A 20,721-nucleotide genomic window follows, 5' to 3' on the forward strand; every position below is an offset into this window, starting at 1 on the left:
TGAGGGCCGCATCGGGTTTCAGAAATTGTATGGAGGGCCAGTTGGGGAGGCTGTGTCTCTGCAAACAGACAGGTGTGGCCTGGCCTCTGCCTCCATCCCCACCTGCTGCTCCCTTCCCCCTGCCCGCTTCTTGCCCCCTGACAGCTCCCCCCCCAGGACTCCTGCCCCATCCAACCTTCCCTGTTCCCTGATGGCCCCCCCCAGGACCCCTGCCCCATCCATCCCCCTGACCACCCCCAGAACCCCCACCCCTGACTGCCCCCTGCTGTCCCATCCAACCCCCCCTCCTTCCTGACTGTCCCCCAGGACTCTGCACTCATGCAACCCTGCCCTCTGACCGCCCTGACTCCTATCCACACCCCCGCCCCCTGACCACCACTCCAAACTCCCCTGCCCTCTATCCAACACCCCGTGTTCCCTGTCCCCTGACCATCCCTGGAACCCCTGTGGGGGCTTGGAACCAGGGTGGACGAGCAGCCCTATCAGCTCCCCGCTCCCCTAAGTTCCCTATGCAGCAGCCGCCCAGCACAGCTCAGCTGTCCCTCCCCCGACTGCCCTGTGCTGCTCCTGCCCTCTGCCTTGGAACTACTCCTGGGAGCCTCCTGCTTGCTGTGCAGGGGAGAGGAGGGAAAGGGAGTCTAATATCAGGGTGTCCCCCCTCCCCCCTGCTCCTGCCCCCTGCTTACTTCATTTCCATAGAGCGAGGCGGGGATGACATGAAAGGCTCAGGACAAGGGGAGCTTGCTAGCAGCAGCTGCTGTCTCAACTTGCTGATCTGTTTAAAAAGGCAATGTACGTAGAGTGGGGTCAGCATACTTAAAGGGGCAATGCATATCTCTCTCTCACTCACACTCACACACACACACACAGACACACACACAGACACACTCACACACACACACACACACACGTGTGTGTGTCTGTCTGTCTGCCATGCTGTCTCCCCGACCTCTGTTTGTGCTGCCTTGTAGAGTGTAAGGCTACATTAGCAACAATGTGTTAACCTTTGAGGGCTCAGCTGAGAGCTTGTTCATCATTTAGTAGTAAGGCATTCCCTGGGAAATATCCCACCCTCTTCCACCCTCTTAACTTCACCACCTCAACCCCAAGCTTCACAATCATCATCAGGGCCGACGAGAGGGCGGGCAAGCCAGTACAAATTACCCGGGCCCGGCTTCCCTGGCCCTGTTTAGCTGGTCCGCCTTTGCTAGGGGGCCTGAAAATTTTTTTTCACTGGGTCCCGAACCTGCTCTCGGCAGCACTGATCATCATCGCTGTGTACAGTATTAAATTGTTTGTTTAAAACTTATACTGTGTATGTATTTGTATATGTGTGTGTATATATGTAGATATATATAATCTTTTTTCTGGTGAAAAAAATTTCCCTAGAACCTAACCCCATCCCCATTTACATCGATTCTTATGGGGAAATTGGATTTACTTAACTTTGTTTTGTTAAAGTCGCATTTTTCAAGAACATAACGACAATGTTAAGCGAGGAGTGACTGTATGTTGTTGTAGGGAGTAGTTTGTAGCGTGTGCTATTGTATTCTGCATACATGTATGCTATGGATCATAAACATTTATATGGCCTATAGCCATTCCTTCCATTTCTTTCTAAAGTACCTACGCTTAGGTTTAGAACTTTTCATACAAAGAGAAAAATTGACAATAGCAAACCTTTGTGGATTTCTGATTTATTAAACAGTCCCAAATTATAGGTTGCAGACTTAACACTGCCACCTCTCTTTTGATACCACACCTAACCTGCAGATCGTGTTTGATATTTTTCCATGTTTCTCTATACATTTGTCCTCCTATTGAACCAGCACTTAGAGTCCAAAGTAATGGTTGCCTTTATAAATCCCTAAAGTAGAATCACACTGAAGACCTACTTTCTTCTCTTCACCATTTAAAGCTAGGAAAAAATAAAGTTCTCTTTCTTACTCAGGTTTGCTTCATGAGAAGACATACTTTTTTAAGACTTACTCCAGCATTTTGCCTAGGCCAAAAATCAAGGATTCACAAAGTCATATGGAGTTCCTGCAGAGAAGGATTTAGATAAGTGAAACACAAGTAGGTGTTGCATACAGAGCCACATTCAACTTTGTGGTATCTATTCAATATGCCTTTGTAATCCCAACAAGAGAGTTCTCTACAAAGGCAGAAATCTGATCGTAGGTGAGTGGTGGAGTGGAGTCTCATGGCTCAACAATGAGTCAGTAAAGGAGTCTAGGCATGGAGAAAGTATGTATTTTACAGATCAAGAATCCTGGAAAGATATTGGAAAACAGGAGACAAGAACCTCTACATAGAAAAATTCAGCTTGTTTTTGGCTCATCATTTCAATGGAAATCTTCAAAGACACAAATTTTCAGAGACTAGTTATTTAGTGCACTCTAGTGAACATTTAAATGTAGTGCAGAACTTTTCTACCTAAATATTAGAAAATTCATACTATCATAGAACTTCAGGGCTGGAAGGGACTTCCAGAGGTCATCTAGTCCGGCCCTATGCACTGAGCTGGACCACGTATACCTAGACCATCCCTGGCAGGTGTTTCTCACCTATTCTTAAATTCCTCGTCTTCTACTGAACTTCTTCATTGCCTTGCTACTGTATCCACTGGCAGCAGTAAGACTAAGACCGTGACTACATTAGAAAGTTTTGCTGATAGTATTTGCGCTGGCATTCAACCGTTGATGTTGCAGTTCCGCTACAGTGTGTGCACACTTGGCTGCTTTTGCCAGTGCAGTGCGTTCTAACAGCAAAAGACGCGCTGCATTATATAGGCATCTCAGTGTACTCTGCACCACTGTCCAGCACATTGCCTTCTGGGACATTTTTTGCAGTGTGTTGAGGGATACTAGCACTTCTCTCAGGAAATTGTGGGAGAATTGGGGTCGAATTCCCACAGTTCTCTCATGTCCATCCCATCATATTTTTGCACTATTTTTTAAAATTCCCACAGTCCTTCATGCTGCTTCATGGATACTGAACAGCTCAGCTGAGTCATCTTCAGTAAAAAGAAATAAATAAATATTGGTTAACATTTAGCAAAACAGGAGAGGTATATAATTAGTACTTACTACTTATAATGTAGTGTCTTCTATTTCAGGACCTCTAAGTATCTTACAAATAACAAATGTAGCTCCACAATAATCTATAGATAGGCATTATCCACATTCTGCAAATGAAGAAAAACTACCTTAGGTCATGTAGGGAGATTGTGCCAGAGCCAGGAAGAAGCTTCCAGTACTGTGCCTTAGCCACAAGACTGGTGCTTCTTGATGATGTGTCAAAGTAAATAGATAACAAACAAAGGACTAGGCACCAGAGATTGCAGGCAGAGTCATCCATGATGCAAGGCTAAGCAGAAAGTGGATTTATGGAGAGGGAGGACATTTGTTGCATTGGAAAAGGGGGAATGCTATTCCATGGACAGAAATAGAGTTTAAAAAAAAAGAAACAGAGAGGAGATGGGAATGTAAAATAAAGAATGGGGAAGAGTGCTGTTTTGTTGTGTTAATTTTGTTGGAATAAATGGGCACAGAGTCAAAAGTGTTGATATGATCTGTCACTGAATAGCACTAAACAAACTCAGTTAAAGGTTTTGTTTCAAGTACAGAGACTTTGGCCTGCTTCATCGTATGAAAATCACACCATTGCATTTTTTTAACCTTTTATTAAAGATACAGAAAAAGAAGGAAAAACAGTTAAGGCATCTAAAATATAAAGTATTAACTAAGGCTTTCATTTAATAACACTCCTTTTTCCCTTTCCCTTTAGCTGCAGAGAGTTTTTATAGCGCGTGCGCACATGTACACACACACACACAACAGTCTTTTAGATAGCATTAAACTGGTAATAACTCTTCTTCTGGGGGAAAAAGAGAGGTTGGTTGGAGCTGCTGCTGTTAGATTCCAGTCTTACTTTCTTGAAGACAGCAGAAATAGAAAATACATCTTCTGTCTTTGGTGCTGACATTTACTTGCACCCTCGCAATTGGAGAAACACAGGCACAGCACATGCTCTTATCAGTCACTTCAAGATACGGCAAAAAGAACAGGCATACTTGTGGGACCTTAGAGACTAACAAATTTATTTGTGCATAAGCTTTCGTGGGCTACAGCCCACTTCATCGGATGCATAGAATGGAACATACAGTAAGAAGATGTTTATACATACCGAGAACATGAAAACGTGTAATTACCCATACCAACTGTAAGAGGCTAATTAATTAAGAGAAGCTATTATCAGCACAGGAGAAAAACTTTTGAAGTGATAATCAAGATGGCCCATTTTAGACAGTTGACACGAAGGTGTGAGGATACTTTAACAGGGGGAAATAGATTTAATTAGTGTAATGACCGAGCCATTCCCAGTCTCTGTTCAAACCTAGGTTAATGGTATCTAGTTTGCATATTAATTCAAGTTCAGCAGCTTCTCCTTGGAGTCTGTTTTTGAAGCTTTTCTGTTGCAAAATTGCCACCTTAACGCCTGTCACTGAGTGATTAGAGAGGTTGACGTGTTCTCCTATTGGTTTTTGAATGTTATGATTCCTGATGTCAGATTTGTGTCCGTTTATTCTTTTGTGTAGAGCCTGTTCGGTTTGGCCAGTGCACACGGCAGAGGGGCATTGCTGGCACATGATGGCATATATCACTTTGGTAGATATGCAGGTGAACAAGCCCCTGATGGCATCGCTGATGTGACTAGGTCCTGTGATGGTGTCACTTGAATAGATATGTGGACAGAGTTGGCATCGGGCTTTGTTGCAAGGATAGGTTCCTGGGTTAGTGTTTTTGTTGTATGGTGTGTGGTTGCTGGTGAGTATTTGCTTCAGGTTGGGAGGCTGTCTGTAAGCGAGGACAGGTCTGTCTCCAAAGATCTGTGAGAGCGAGGGATCTTCTTTCAGGATAGGTTGTAAATCTTTGGTAATGCTCTGGAGAGGTTTTAGTTGGGGGCTGAAGGTGACGGCTAGTGGCGTTCTGTTATTTTCTTTGTTGGGCCTGTCCTGTAGTAGGTGACTTCTGGGTACTCTTCTGGCTCTGTCAATCTGTTTTTTCACTTCAGCAGGTGTGTATTGTATTGTAGTTTTAAGAATGCTTGATAGAGATGTAGATGTTTGTCTCTGTCTGAGGGATTGGAACAAATGCGGTTATATCTTAGAGCTTGGCTGTAGACAATGGATCGTGTAGTGTGTCCTGGATGGAAGCTGGAGGCATGTAGGTAAGTATAGCGGTCAGTAGGTTTCCGGTATAGGGTGGTGTTTATGTGACCATTGCTTATTACCATAGTAGTGTCTAGGAAATGGACCACTTGTGTGAACGAGATGGAAATTGTTGAAATCCAACATATGGCAAATTTGTACCAGAATCAGGCTGTTTAGGGCATTGCTTTTAGCTACTTCACAGGTCAGGGTTCACAGTGGTGTTACAAAATGTGTAGTTTTAGCCAGCTAAGCCAGCCTCTTCCTACACAGAAGAGAAGAGCACAACAGGAAAGCGAAAAAATAACATGGGGATGGAAAATGATGTATGGCAGAGGAGGTAACAGCAGAAACCTAAATCTCACATTCCAGGTGATGGTTAGGATTGAGCCAGAACCAGTGGAGGTGTTGATGTCATTAGGGACCCTCTTTCTGGCTTTTTCTAGTCAGGACATCTCTGAGGATCAGGAAGATGAAGATATGACAGTGACAGGTACATCCTGGGGTCCCAAGAGATGGTAAAACTTGCATGTTCCAGTTCATCTTCCAGCTAACTGGTTAACTTCTTTGATCCTTCCCCTGAAGTCTCTTTTTTAAAGGACCCTAAAAGGGAATTGGTGAACTAGCCCATCTTCTCCTAGTCCACCAGTATGCCTAATGTCTGACACCAATTTTGGTACATTGGTCTCAGGTCCCAACTCCTCTTATTTACCAGACATGATGTTAACACAGTCCCTGAGTTATACCAATAGGCCTAGCCCAGTCTTTTATGCCTTTCCCGTTAACATTTGTTAAAGATGATTGGAACATTTAATAATTATTTTATCCAGTTTCTCATAGTTAAGCTTATAATTGGGATAGGACTGTTAGTCTGCAATTATTACATCAGTGCCCTCTGTTTATCAAGATGATGAGTATGCTTCCCTCTTTGTTGTATCTACATGCTGGCTTTTATTTTATACTTAGATTGTAAGCTCCTTGAGGCGGGAAGTTGTGTTTGTGTAGTGCCTAGCACAATGAGGCCCTGATCCATGACTCAGTGTAGTGCCAAGTACAAATGTAGGATTATGTGAAATTTAGAATGCATATTGTATGTTAATAGTTAATAGAATGTCAACAGTTTTATAGACTGCACTGTAAAAACTAATATAAGTATACACATGTAACAGAAGAGAAGTGTGCTATCTGACAACCGGTACGCTGATTCATGACTAATGACCAGGATCTCATCATTGCCTTCTGTCTTTTAGAGAACCTAGAAAAGTTGTCCTACATCGTGGATCAACAGGACTTGGTTTCAACATTGTGGGAGGGGAAGATGGAGAAGGAATTTTCATTTCTTTCATTCTCGCAGGAGGGCCTGCTGATCTGAGTGGCGAGCTCAGGAAAGGAGACCGTATAATTTCGGTAGGATTCATTAATTTAAAAAAAATGTATTTCCTCCTTGTTGGCTTATATGACTCATTACAAGGGAACCTAGTGAATTAGTTGGGCTAATTTTGAGAATGTGGGACAAGGAGTAAGTATTCTGTTTCATGTTATCTGATTTAGGGACCTGATTTAAAAGCCAAACATTCGGGGGGGAGGTGGTGTAATGCACCCCACAATTGACAAACCCTGATACCACCTGTTGTTTTTTGTTTTTTGTTTTTTAATTTACTATGTTCAAAAATAGGGGAAAATCAATTTTTTGGACTCATAAAAATAAAATGGGTAAGTGTATAGGCCATACAAGTCTGCTCTGCCTGTGGGTGTGCAGAGAGGAAGGATGGTGCAGTGGTTAGGGCACTAGACTGGGACTTTGGAGGTATGGGTATTGTTTCCTGCTCTACCACAGACTTCCTGTGTGATCTTTAGCAGTAGCTTAGGATATCTCTACATGGGGTAGAAAACCTGTAGCAGGCCCACTCTTCTCTCAGGATCCCCCTACATTGTGTAGCAGTACCGTATGACAATTCCAAGTAATTTGTCAAACCTTCTCTTTTTTTAGGGCTGTCAAGTGATTGAAAAAATTAATCATGTGATTAATTGCACTGTTAAATAATACTAGAATACCATTTATTTAAATATTTTTGGCTGTTTTCTACATTTTCCAACATACTGATTTCAATTAGAACACAGAATACAAAGTGTGCAATGCTCATTTTATATTTATTTTTTATTACAACCTAATACAGTGGTCCCCAACCTTTCCATCTGATGGGCGCCAGATAAAGGACCATAGCGGCGGTGGACCATCTGCCGAAGTGCCGCCAAATTTCTGTGGCGTTTCGGCAGTGATGCCTCTCGGTGATGTCGCTTGTCGGCAGCAAGTGGCATCATCGAGAGGCATCGCCGCCGTAACACTGCAGAAATTCGGCAGCCTTTCGGCAGATGCTCCACCGCTGGCCAGGATGCGGGCGCATTTTGATGCCCTCGCGGGTGCCATGGTGCCCGCAGGCACTGCATTGGGGACCCCTGGCCTAATACAAGTACCGTAGTGCAATCTCTTAATAATGAAAGTTGAACTTGAAAATGTAGAACTATGTATAAAAAATAACTGCATTCAAAAATAAAACAATGTAAAACTTTAGATCTACAAGTCCTCTCAGTCCTACTTCAGCCAATCACTCAGACAAACAAGTTTGGTTACAATTTGCTGGAGATAATGCTGCCCACGTCTTGTTAACAATGTCAACTGAAAGTAAGAACAGGCTTTCACATGGCACCATTGTTGCCGGCATTGCAAGATATTTAAAGATTCCTATGTCCCTTCATGCTTCAACCACCATTCCAGATGACCGGTTCTGCTCAATAACGGTCCAAAGCAGAGCAGACCGATGCATCTGCGTCAGATGCCACCAGCAGAAGGTTGATTTTCTTTTTTGGTGGTTCAGGTTCTGTAGTTTCCGCATCAGCATGTTGCACTTTTAAGACATCTGAAAACAATCTCAACATCTTGTCCCTCTCAGATTTTGGACGGCACTTCAGATTGTTAAACCTTGGGATGAATGCTGTATCTATCCTTAGAAATTTCACATGGGTACCTTCTTTGCGTTTTGTCAAATCTGCTGTGAAAATGTTCTTAAAATGAACATGTGCTGGCTCATCATCTGAGACTGCTATAACAGGAAATATATGGCAGAATCTGAGTAAAACAGAGTAGGGGTCATACAATTCTCCCCCAGAAGTTCAGTCTCAAATTTAACTAATGCACTATTTTTTAACAAACATGAAAATGTAGAAAAACATCCAAAATATTTAATACATTTCAATAGATATTCTGTTATTTAACAGTGCATTAAAACTGCGATGCTGGCTACAACAGTGCCACGAGAACTCCTATTCTCACTTTCAGGTGACATTGTACACAAGAAATGGGCAGTATTATGTCCTGCAAATGTAAACAAACTTCTTTGTCTGAACGATTGGCTCAACAAGAAGTATGACTGAGTGGACTTGCAGGCTCTAAAATTTTACATTGTTTTATTTTTGAATGCATAATAATTCTACATTTATTTTTTTTGTATAGAAGTCTACATTTGTAAGTTCAACTTCATGATAGAGATTACATTACAGTACTTGTATTAGGTGAATTGAAAAATACTGTTGTTGTTTTTTTTACAGTGCAAATACTTGACAGCCCTAGTTACTTCGTATGAATTTTCTCCCACTTGTATATTAAAACTATGTTCTGTGATAAATTTCAGTTAACATTATTGTTTACTCTGATAAAGAGATGTTTACATTTTATTTGTAGGTAAATGGTGTAGACCTTAAAGCTGCAACCCATGAGCAAGCAGCAGCAGCCTTGAAGAATGCAGGCCAAGCAGTAACCATTGTTGCACAATACCGTCCAGAAGGCAAGAGAATTCTTCTTATTCATATTACATTTATATAACACACAGGTTTTAAAGATTAACTTTCTATGGCTGTCAAAGTTTTTACAAGAAAACTTAGACATGGTTTGAGGGAAGAAGAGAAATTCATGTAATTGTCATTGATATATTACTCCTGAGGGAATTCTGTGCCCAAAAAATTAAAAATTCAGTGCACAATGTTTTCAAATTCTGCATATTTTATTTATCAAAATAACACAATATAATTATGCCAGTTTCAATTATTTTGGTAATTTATTTCAAAATACCAGTCAACAAGTATGTCTGTAACAATACAGACAACAAAAATTCAAAAAATGTTTTTTGATAAATAGATTCCTTACTCTTAATATTAATACAGAACTTTGAGTAATAATTCGTTTAAACTACAATACAGAAGCAGTGCAAACAAAGGCTTGAGGGAGTGGGGTGATGGAGGAGCTGAGGGAGAGGGAAGAAATTGCTGGGAAGGAGCCTGGGAGTGAACCTGGAGGGTTGTTGAGTGTGGGCGGGGAGAAGTATGGAACAGGTTTTTTGAGAGGTGTGCGAGAGATTGTTAGGCAGTTGGGAGATCCTCCTCCATGCAGACATGGCTGACCCCTAGCCTCTCCCAATCAGTCAGGCACATCCATCCCCATTCCCGTGAGTCCCTGCATCCCCATTCAGCCACCCTGTCATCATGTGTCCCAGCACCCCCACTCAGCCCCTGTACCTGTGTGTCCCTGCTAGGGTTGCCAACTTCCTAATCCTGAAAACCGAACACCTCTGCCCCACCCCTTACTTAGAGGTCATGCCCTCTTCCTCTGATATCCTGCCCCATCTGGTCCAACCCCACCCCCCCATCACTCGCTCCCCACTCCTGCCTCCGTTGCTCACTCCCCCATCCTCCAGGACTCACCCACCAACTGCAGAGCCAGGATGGAAGGGGCTGATGTGGAGGCTGCCCAAACAGGGCACAGCAGGGCACGGCAGGGGTCAGTCTCCAGAACAAGGGCTAAGGTGGGGAAATCAGGGCACAGCAGAGTGGGGGGCATGGCCCCTGGAGCAAGGGGCTGGGTGGGGAAATCAGGACACAGTGGAGTCAAGGGCAAAGTCCCTGAAGCAAGGGGTGGGGAGGTCAGTCCCTGGAGCGAGGCGCTGGGGTGAGGAAATGGGGGCACAGCGGGGCCTCCGGAACGAGGGACTGGGATGTGAGGGCAGACAGGTTACACACGCACACACACAGTGCCGGTCTGTAAAAAACAACAAAAGTCCTGTGGCACCTTGTAGACTAACAGACGTATTGGAGCATGAGCTTTCATGGGTGAATACCCACTTCCCATTTCTGGCAGTCTTCAAGTCTGGATTGCATGTCTTTCTGGAAGATAAGCAAATGCAAGTTATTGGGCTTAATTCAGGGATAACTCAGTGAAATTCTATGGTCTGTGTTATACACAAGGCCAAACTAGGTGATCTAATGGTCCCTTCTTGGTCTTAAAAGTCTGGGAATCTATTAAATGTTCCTTGGTATAAACTCTACAGTAATGGTCCCAGGTCTAAGTTTGCTTTAAAAGCTGGAGAACAGACAAATCGACCCCTTTTCAAATCCTCACAGATTTTCCATCTTGACATAACTTTAGTTCTAACAAGCATGCCTTAATTTGTCTCTGTAGAGCCAGTGTGCAATTTCCCTGATATTCAGATTTTTAACAAACATTACAATTGTTCTGTGTGGTATTGAGAGTGGCTGAAAGTCATCAAGGAAAGTAATAGAGCCAAAGATGCTTTCCTAGTTGCAAAACCACCTTTATTACACTAGAGTGCCACTTCTACTATAAAGGTTGAGTGTTGCTTTCTGTTTAAAAGGAGACTGTTCTAAGTGCTCTAAAACAGTGGTTCTCAACAGGGGATCTGCAAACCCTTTTGCGAGGGACATGGTGCCCCACGGCTAAAACCCAGAGCCTGAGCCCTAGCACCTCCCGTGAGGCTGAAACTGAGAGCAGCAGGGCTGAATTCTGGAGCCCCGAACTTGGGTGCTCCCCACGGGGCAGAAGCCCTGAGCCCATGGGTAGAGTTGGGGACCCATGGGGGTGTTGCCCCCCCCCCAAAAAAAAAATAAAAAAAAACTACAGTGCAAGAGCCAGGCAGTCCTGGGACAGCTCCACACATCCTCCCATCTCTTTCTCTCCCCACCCCCTGGCCAGGTCGGAAGTGGGAATCCAGAGCTGGGCAGTGTAGGACAGCTGCTGCTCTGGCTGGTGCCATGGAGCAGGCAGCTGCGGCGTTCCCTCGTCTCCAGCTGGTGCAGGAGGTTGAAGCAGTCCCTTTTGCTCATGCAGCTAGTAAGAGCTGCCTGGGTGGGGGGACCTGGCTCTGTGGCTGGCAGAGCCCTCGAGTAACAGGGACATCAGGGGAGTCCTCCCAGCACACTGCCCCTAGCTATACCCGTCCCTGCCCCTAGCTAACTCTCTCCCTGCACCCTGAGCTGTTTTCAAATGTTTTGAGCTGAGCCCTCACCTTCTGAGTTGTAATTTTTCGTTGTGCCTCCAACCCAGACAGGCGGGTGGCCTGCTGAGGTGAGTCAGGGGTGGAGGTGGTGCTCCCTCCCCGGACCCTGCCGTGTGGAGCTGGCTCAAGCCCTGCTGGCCCCTGCCCACCCAAAATAGTAGTCAAACTACACCCATGCCTGAGCCCAACCCCACCCTCTGACCCAGAGCCCTGAGTCCCTCCCCCCCTTCCCCATTGAGGCCTGGACCTCTAGTATGTCACTCAAATTGAAGTGTGAGGGTGGGTCACCTGCCAGGTTTATCTGGGTATAACTCATGTAATCATTTCTCTGCCCATGCAGGTGCCTCAAGTACTGATACATCTCAGTCCCGCCTACTCTCTGCCTGTGGTACATGATAATATAGTCTCCTTTGGGTCTCATTTACTTTTGTCTCATTTCCATTGTCGTTGAGTTTAGTGTGCAGTGTTGGGTAGTGTTGATGGGCGGTGATATACATGTCAAACTAGATCTAGTGGTCATAGAATCATAGAATATCAGGGTTGGAAGGGACTTCAGAAGATCATCTAGGCCAACCCCCTGCTCAAAGCAGGGCCAGTTCCCAACTATATAATCCCATATCCAGCCTCTTGTCCACTGTAACCCCTAGGTCCTTTTCTGCAGAACTGCTGCCTAGCCATTCGGTCCCTAGTCTGTAGCAGTGCATGGGATTCTTCCATCCTAAGTGCAGGACTCTGCACTTGTCCTGGTTGAACCTCATCAGGTTTTTTTTGGCCCAATCCTCTAATTTGTCTAGGTCCCTCTGTATCCTATCCCTACCCTCCATCGTATCTACCACTCCTCCCAGTTTAGTGTCATCTGCAAACTTGCTGAGAGTGCAGTCCACACCATCCTCCAGATCATTAATGAAGATATTGAACAAAAGGACCGATCCTTGGGGCACTCCGCTTGAAACCGGCTGCCAGCTAGACAAGGAGCCATTGATCACTACCTGTTGAGCCCGACAATCTAGCCAGCTTTTTATCCACCTTATAGTCCATTCATCCAGCCCAAACTTCTTTAATTTGCTGGCAAGAATACTGTGGGAGACCGTATCAAAAGCTTTGCTAAAGTCAAGGAATAACACATCCAATGCTTTCCCCTCATCCACAGAGCCAGTTATCTCCTCATAGAAGACAATTAGGTTAGTCAGGCATGACTTGCCCTTGGTGAATCCATGCTGACTGTTCCTGATCACTTTCATCTCATCTAAGTGCTTCAGAATTGATTCCTTGAGGACCTGCTCCATGATTTTTCCAGGGACTGAGGTGAGGCTGACTGACCTGTAGTTCCCCGGATCCTCTTCCTTCCCTTTTTTTAAAGATGGGCACTACATTAGCCTTTCTCCAGTCATTGAGGACCTCCCCCGATCACCATGAGTTTTCAGAAACAACTAGGCCAGTGATCCCCAACCTTTTGGTCTGATGGGCACCAGAGAAAGGACCGTGACAGTGGTGGAGCATCTGCTGAAATGCCGCCGAATTTCTGTGATGTTTTGGCAGCAACGCCTCTCAACAATGTCGCTTGTCGGCGGCAAGTGGCGTCATTGAGAGGCGTCGCCGCTGAAATGCCACAGAAATTCGGCCGCATTTCGGTGGATGCTTCACCGCCAGCCAGGATGCCATGGCACCCGCAGGCACCGCGTTGGGGACCCCTGAACTAGGCATTAATCTCTGTGAAGTCCCCCCATGATCCCACAGCTATTTTTCCTACACATCATAGGTAGGTACATAAAGAGATGTTCATCCTCGTCCCTAGGGTGATTTGGTGGTCTGTAGCAGACACCAGCTAAAACCCCTTCTTGTGCTTTATCTATTAGGACACTGATCCATAAGCATTCAAGATTTTCTTCTATCAATGATGCAGAAACTCTTAATGCTATTTTTTATATAGAGTGCCACTCCCACTCTCCTTCTGCCCACTCAATCCTTCCTAAATATAGGTTATAACCACTGATTTTAACATTCCAATCGTGCATCATTCCACCAGGTTTCAGTATGACCAACTAGATCAAATTTATGCTCATAAATGCAATTCCAGATCCTCTTGTTTCCTCGGCTCCTAGCACTAGTGTATAAGAGGCTCCTAGCACTAGTGTATAAGCAACTCAAGAATTTCTTCTCTTCATGTCCTTTGGTTCCTTGGTGAATTTTATTCTTGATTCTGTACTAAGTGAGTGTTCATATCTTCCCTATTTTTACCTTCCTGTTTTATTATTAGTTTCACACCCTCCTGACTCTTCTAGCTAGCCTCTCCTGAGGAGATCAGTTCCTCTTCTGCTGAAGTGGAGCACTGTGGAGGCTATCTAAACTATACAGACCCTTTACCCCATAAAAGGTGGAGCAATGTTCCACAAAGCCAAAACTCTGCATTCTACACCACTTACCTAGCCAGCGGTTCACTTCCAGAATCATCTGCTTTTTGTCTTCCTTCACTTGTGGAACAAGAAGGGTCTCAAAGAAGATTGGTTGGAAGCATGCTGAAGAAGAAAAATGTCCAAGTCCCTGAAGTCATCTATTATCTGTGAGATATCCCGCGATACAGTGTCATTAGTGCTGATATGAATCATCAGTAAGTCTGCGTTTTAGTCATGGGTATTTTTTTTTAGTGAAAGTCACCGACAGGTCACGGGCAGTAAACAAAAATTCACAGCCCATGACCTGTCCATGACTACTTCTATATTCCCAGACTAAATTGGGGATGGGGGCAGCCCGGGAACACTGCAGGTGCTTGGGGGAAGGGGCTCCGCAGGGGCTCAGAAAGGCAGTGGCATAAGGCCCAGGACCCCCACTGGTGCTGGCATGGGGGGTGGGGTTGGCAGAGCTGGCAGGCTCCCTGCCTGGCTCCGCGTCTCTCTGGAAGTGGCGACATCCCCCTCACTCAGCTCCTAGGTGGAGACATGGCCAGGCAGTTCTGCACGCTGCCTCTACCCAGAGCGCCAGCTTCACAGCTCCCATTGGCCAGGAACTACGGCCAATAGGAGCTGCAGGGGCAGTGCCTGCAGGCGTGGGCAGTGCACAGACCTGCCTGGCCATGCCTCCACGCTTCCAGGGAGTTTCCCAGGTAAGTGCTGCCCAAAGCCTGCCTCACCCTGTCCCATGCCCCAACCCCCTGTCTCTTCCCACACCCAAACTCTGCAGCTGCTGGGGGCGGTAGGCAGGGGCCTGAGACTGCCCCAGCAGCAGCCGGAGTGACTGGCACAGGGGCTGCCTGAGCTGGCCCCAGGTCAGGCGCACCAGCCACTGCAGAAGTCACGGAAGTCATAGAAAGTCATGGAATCCGTGACTTCCATGACAAACTCGCAGCCTTAACCATCACCAATGGATCCTTCCCCATCCACTTCACAAGCTGTCTAGTCTTAGAGTGACATCTTGGCTCCAGGAAGGCCACACACCATTTTATTATTGTCTGCCTATCCCTGTTGATACTAAAACCCATCTTGCAAAATGCATGTGATTTAGTCACACCCGCATGCAAAAGTAACATGTTAAAGCAATACCAGTTTTCACGTGAATGCTCAAAAGCACCTTCTCACTGAGGCTTCTTTCCCCACTTTCTGCACCCAGTTGCTTCAGGAGTACTGCTGTTCTTGAAAATGCTACAAGAATTATTTAAATGGGCAAAATTGGCTTCTTCATTTGACTAGACCATTTTGACTGAAATGTTCCAAAAATTCACCTTCATGCGAGGACTAAGTCCTCAAAATTAAGCCAGGTAGATTAAAGTTCTGAATAACTAAAAATGGGATGAAGATGGAAATGCAGAGACCACATATTAACGAGAGTTGTTGCTACTGGTCCTACTAAATACATGTGCATAATATAGCTATTACTATTAGTGAGTTATTGCATGTGCTTTTTGGATAAGGCCCAAAGGCCCCAAGTCTAAGCAGATCTACTGGCCAAAGTAAGAGTGTAGTTATACTCCAATAGTGAAAGAACTGTCATTGGATACCTATTACATAGTAATTAAGAGTGTTCATATAAAAGTGTTTTTCTGTTTGCAGTTCTGCTGAACAAGTCGACCTCATTTCTAAAAGAGAAATAAGACTGTTATGTGATCTGATTAGTTGAGCATTCTTAGGTGCTTGATGGATCAGTGTGTGATTAAGAGAAGATGGATCAAAGTGCTGGAGAGGAGATTGTTAGGTGGTGTATTGTAAAACTTTATTTGAAATTGCATTATTCACATAACTAGACATTTATCTCTTGGATTTTTTTTCTCTCTGTATTAGGTGCAAAATGTGTTCAGAGTCCAGTTTAAATGTTTGGTCCAAATCCCTGAGGGAGTCAATTCACAATGTTGCTGGTGAACACAGATATTCTGGTTTTTTTCTGCAGTATTAGATAAAAATATCACGTATTAGCCAGAAGGGTATCTGTACTCTGTTCTAAAGTCTGCATTGTGGTGAGCAATGTTTGAGAGGAGATGTACATCTGCTAAATCTGTGCTATATTCTATGATCATTTAAAAATAATTAATTTTACATGTTTCGTGCCTACCTTACCTTGCCAAATGCTTCATGAAGTGGAAGGGTTATTATTATTGAGTATTATATTTTATAGGGCATCAGCTTGATTCTGTCGGATTTTACTGAGTGTACGCGCGTGCTCATTTAAAAAAAAATACTATTGCCTTTGAAATTTAGTCCAGGGATTGTCTTATGTATGTAGCTAAATGAAACAACTGAATCCTATTCTCTGGAAATTAGTATTTAATTCATATGTGAATTTCCTAGAATGGTTTCATGTGCAAGTGCTCTGAAAAATCTTGCATACATTCCTTAAGACTCTAATCAAAGCAGCACAAAGCCAATAGGACTTTATCGAAATTAAGGAGATCCAAGTATTTGTTGTACATCAAATGATTTAACTTCACTCGCTTTAGGTTATGAAATTGTTAATTCTTAACTATTAAAACTAGATAGACTGACATGTTCACTAACTGAAACACATTCTCTGAAACGTTGCAGTTTATACTGCTCTTAGGTATGCAATTTTCAGTTTCCTGTTATTTTCCTGTTTATTATACCTGCTTCTGTTAATTTTTGAGTAATCCAGATTAGTCAATTAGTGAGACAGATTCGAAAGGTACTTCAAGAATAGAGAGAGGGTTCTGTTAAAAATAGTCCTGCCAGACAAAGGTATAAGGCTTACTATGTTTTAACCTTTTTAAATGTCACTTTCTACAATATTTTTTTAATTTGTTAGTCTCCTTATTTTTAAATACATTTTGGCCTTTAACAAAGTGTAAATGCAGTTATGGAAAAATGTAGAAAACATAAAGATGTCACAGATGGTATTGTTCATTTTAGCAGTGAACAGGTATCTCTTCTCAGTTTGAAACTGAACGGTGCTATCGAAACACGCACTGAGAAAATGCAAATGTCATCCTCATAATCTGTTCCGAACCTAGTGGCCCAGCCTTTCTAATCACTCATTATAACCTCAGTAGGTGCAGTTTGCAGCTTTCATGCATGCTAACAAGTCTCCTGTGTATATGGAATCTAGTTGTCTCTTATGTTAATTTGATGTGTTAATACAGAACAGGGGTCGGCAACCTTTCAGAAGTGGTGTGCCGAGTCTTCATTTATTCACTCTAATTTAATTTTGGCGTGCCAGGAATACATTTTAACGTTTTTAGAAGGTCTCTTTCTATAAGTCTATAATATATAACTTAACTATTGTTGTATGTAAAGTAAATAAGATTTTTAAAATGTTTAAGAAGCTTCATTTAAAATTAAATTAAAATGCAGAGTTTCCCAGACCGGTGGCCAGGACCTGGGCAGCATGAGTGCCACTGAAAATCAGCTTGCGTGCTGCAGGTTGCCTACCCCTGATATAGAAGCACTAAGTATCCATGCAAAGAAATTAATTGCTCGTAGAAAATCACAGTAAAACTTTGTATGCTTTTTTAACTAATCCACAAATATTTTAAAAAGTGACTTTTGTCTGGGTAGTTATAAAATACCTACTGTGATTCATAGATTCATAGACTCTAGGACTGGAAGGGACCTCGAGAGGTCATCAAGTCCAGTCCCCTGCCCTCATGGCAGGACCAAATACTGTCTAGACCATCCCTGATAGACATTTATCTAACCTACTCTTAAGTATCTCCAGAGATGGAGATTCCACAACCTCCCTAGGTAATTTATTCCAGTGTTTAACTACCCTGACAGTTAAGAACTTTTTCTTAATGTCCAACCTAAATCTCCCTTGCTGCAGTTTAAGCCCATTGCTTCTTGTTCTATCATTAGAGGCTAAGGTGAATAAGTTTTCTCCCTCCTCCTGATGACACCCTTTTAGATACCTGAAAACTGCTATCATGTCCCCTCTCAGTCTTCTCTTTTCCAAACTAAATAAACCCATTTCTTTCAGCCTTCCTTCATAGGTCATGTTCTCAAGACCTTTAATCATTCTTGTTGCTCTTCTCTGGACCCTCTCCAATTTCTCCACATCTTTCTTGAAATGCGATGCCCAGAACTGGACACAATACTCCAGCTGAGGCCTAACCAGCGCAGAATAGAGCGGAAGAATGACTTCTCGTGTCTTGTTCACAACACACCTGTTAATGCATCCCAGAATCACATTTGCTTTTTTTGCAACAGTATCACACTGTTGACTCGTATTTAGCTTGTGGTCCACTATGACCCCTAGATCTCTTTCTGCCATACTCCTTACTAGACAGTCTCTTTCCATTCTGTATGTGTGAAACTGATTGTTCCTTCCTAAGTGGAGCACTTTGCATTTGTCTTTATTGAACTTCATCCTGTTTACCTCAGACCATTTCTCCAATTTGTCCAGATCATTTTGAATTTTGACCCTGTCCTCCAAAGCAGTTGCAATCCCTCCCAGTTTGGTATCGTCCGCAAACTTAATAAGCGTACTTTCTATGCCAACATCTAAGTTGTTGATGAAGATATTGAACAGAGCCGGTCCCAAAACAGACCCCTGCAGAACCCCACTTGTTATACCTTTCCAGCAGGATTCCATAGATACTATGTAGATTAAAGGCTGTATTCATACATGCTAGTCCTTAATTGCAAATATTATCTAAGAATATTAAAGTAGGCGTTATTTATTCTTATGAAAGTACACCTCCCTAAGCAACCCTAAGTTGCCTGTATAAACACTTTACAAAAATATATTTGTATCCTACATAGGACCAAAACCCACATTAAAAAACTTCCTGACACTAAACTAGAATTTGCAAATAAACAAAAAAAGTTGTAAAAAATAATAGTGAAAGTAGGTTTCAGTGAAGTACAGTGAAAGCTCCAAACCAATATGACGTACTTTACAATATTTATACACCTTTGAACAAAAAACAAACTTTAGAATATCTGGAAAAGAACACTGAAGTGATCCATTTTACCATGTAATCCTTTACCACTCGCTCTCACCTAACCCAATTTATACTTCCATGCAAACCTAGCAGTGCCCCCTAAAATTTGTAAAATATACACAACAGTGAAAATGGATAACTAGTAAGAGATTATTGGAAATGGATCTCTTGGAGATAGGATTTTATAATTACCTAATAATTTATTTTGACTTTTGCATAAACTTTTATATTTTGATTGGCGGGGTGGGATGCTTAACCTTTTAAAAACATTTTTATTGATGAATTACCCTCTCCCTCCCCGCCCCATCAACCCAAATAAACATCAGAAGTTTAAATCTGTTTGGAATATAAGATTCACAGCAAGGGATCCCTGTTTTGACAGATTTAATGATGTCCATTAAAGTGGGGTTCTCCCCTGGAAGGGGAGAAGGAAAACGAAGAAAAAGAGCGGGGGAGGCTTTTACCTATATCTGAACATTTTAAGCTCTCAGGGCTTAGTATGAATAAGAATCTGTATTTCTTCATGTCCCCCTGCTCCAGATTCCGTGCATACCCTTCCATGCCTCCCCCATCATCTGCACTACCCTCCATGCTCCCAGTCCCTTGCTCCTTCATCCCTCATTATCTCCCAGGCTGATGCACCCACCTATCAGAATCCCCTTTCCAGGATGAATTAATTGGCAACTTGTCTCTTCTCCCCAGGCCATGTTTCTCACAATCCACTGCCCCTTCACCATGCACCTCTACATTTCCCCATTGGTTTCTCCTTGGACGCTCCAAATCCACAATCCATCTCTGAAATCAGTAGTAGGTCATTGTATAAACATTTTAAACCTTGTTCAGTACATGCTTGGAGTGAGACCTGTAGACATGTGACAGAGGCCATAACCCCAGGTAACAGAAAAAAACAAGAGAAAAAAGAAACATACTGCATATTGCCACTTGAAAGTTTGCATTACGCCACACATAGGATTTCTCCACCTCAGTCTAATGTCCTAGAGCTTTGTTTTCAATGCAATAATAGCTTACATTTAAAGTTCTTATTTCAGTGGTTGCAGACGTGTATTCCACTCAGGTGTGCATGCACCCAGTGCACCAAAGCCAGAGAACTTTGCTTAGTGGTGGATGATCTGGTCCTGATGACAGACAACTCCAAGAGTCTCCACCAAATGCTTGACATCACCATCCAGGCTGCCAACTGGATGGGACTCCGTTTCAGTGCCAGAAAGCATACATCCTTGCATATCGATGGCAGTAGAAGGGATTTGGTCCAGGCAACGCCATTTCAGATTCAGGGTGAACTTTCCTTGAGGACGGGGAAGCTTACCAACATCTTGGCATGTCAGCGGGTTTCCATGTCCAGCAGACACCTGAGAATATCATCGCAGAGATCCTACAAGATGTGGCCAGTATTGACTCATTTCTACTGGTACCATGGCAGAAGATCAACGCCTTGAACACCTTCCTGATCCCCTTTATCTCATTCATCCTGAAAGGATCTGCCATGGTGAAGGTACCTCTGAACAAGGCAGACCACACCATCCGGCAGCTGGTGAAGAAATGGATGTTTGTTCCCCAGAGGGCCAGCAATGAACTGGTGTACATCTTGCACACCCTCTACCTTCTGACATGCCTGGATGCCAAGGTGAGGAACATCACAGAGAGTACTCTGCAGGATGCAGTAAAGAAACAAACCACCAGGACCCCCTCCAACCAAGATGTCACAACCTACCTGAGCAGCTCGCTGGACGGTGAATTTGGAAGAGACGGGGAGATTTCACTTC

General features: G+C 43.6%; 1 protein-coding gene across 29 annotated transcripts in view; it reads left to right on the forward strand.

The window, feature by feature from the left end:
* The window catches only part of DLG1 (discs large MAGUK scaffold protein 1), a 443,566-nt gene that overhangs the window by 328,428 nt on the left and 94,417 nt on the right, over positions 1–20,721 (forward strand). For all 29 annotated transcript variants that reach the window (XM_050963879.1, XM_050963878.1, XM_050963880.1 and 26 more), the window contains 2 exons: positions 6,463–6,619; positions 8,952–9,054. In XM_050963879.1, coding sequence (XP_050819836.1) covers positions 6,463–6,619; positions 8,952–9,054 — 260 coding nt within the window. The remainder of the gene's footprint in view (positions 1–6,462; positions 6,620–8,951; positions 9,055–20,721) is intronic.

The sequence above is a fragment of the Gopherus flavomarginatus genome, chromosome 8 (assembly GCF_025201925.1).
Source record: "Gopherus flavomarginatus isolate rGopFla2 chromosome 8, rGopFla2.mat.asm, whole genome shotgun sequence".
Lineage (NCBI taxonomy): Eukaryota > Metazoa > Chordata > Testudines > Testudinidae > Gopherus > Gopherus flavomarginatus.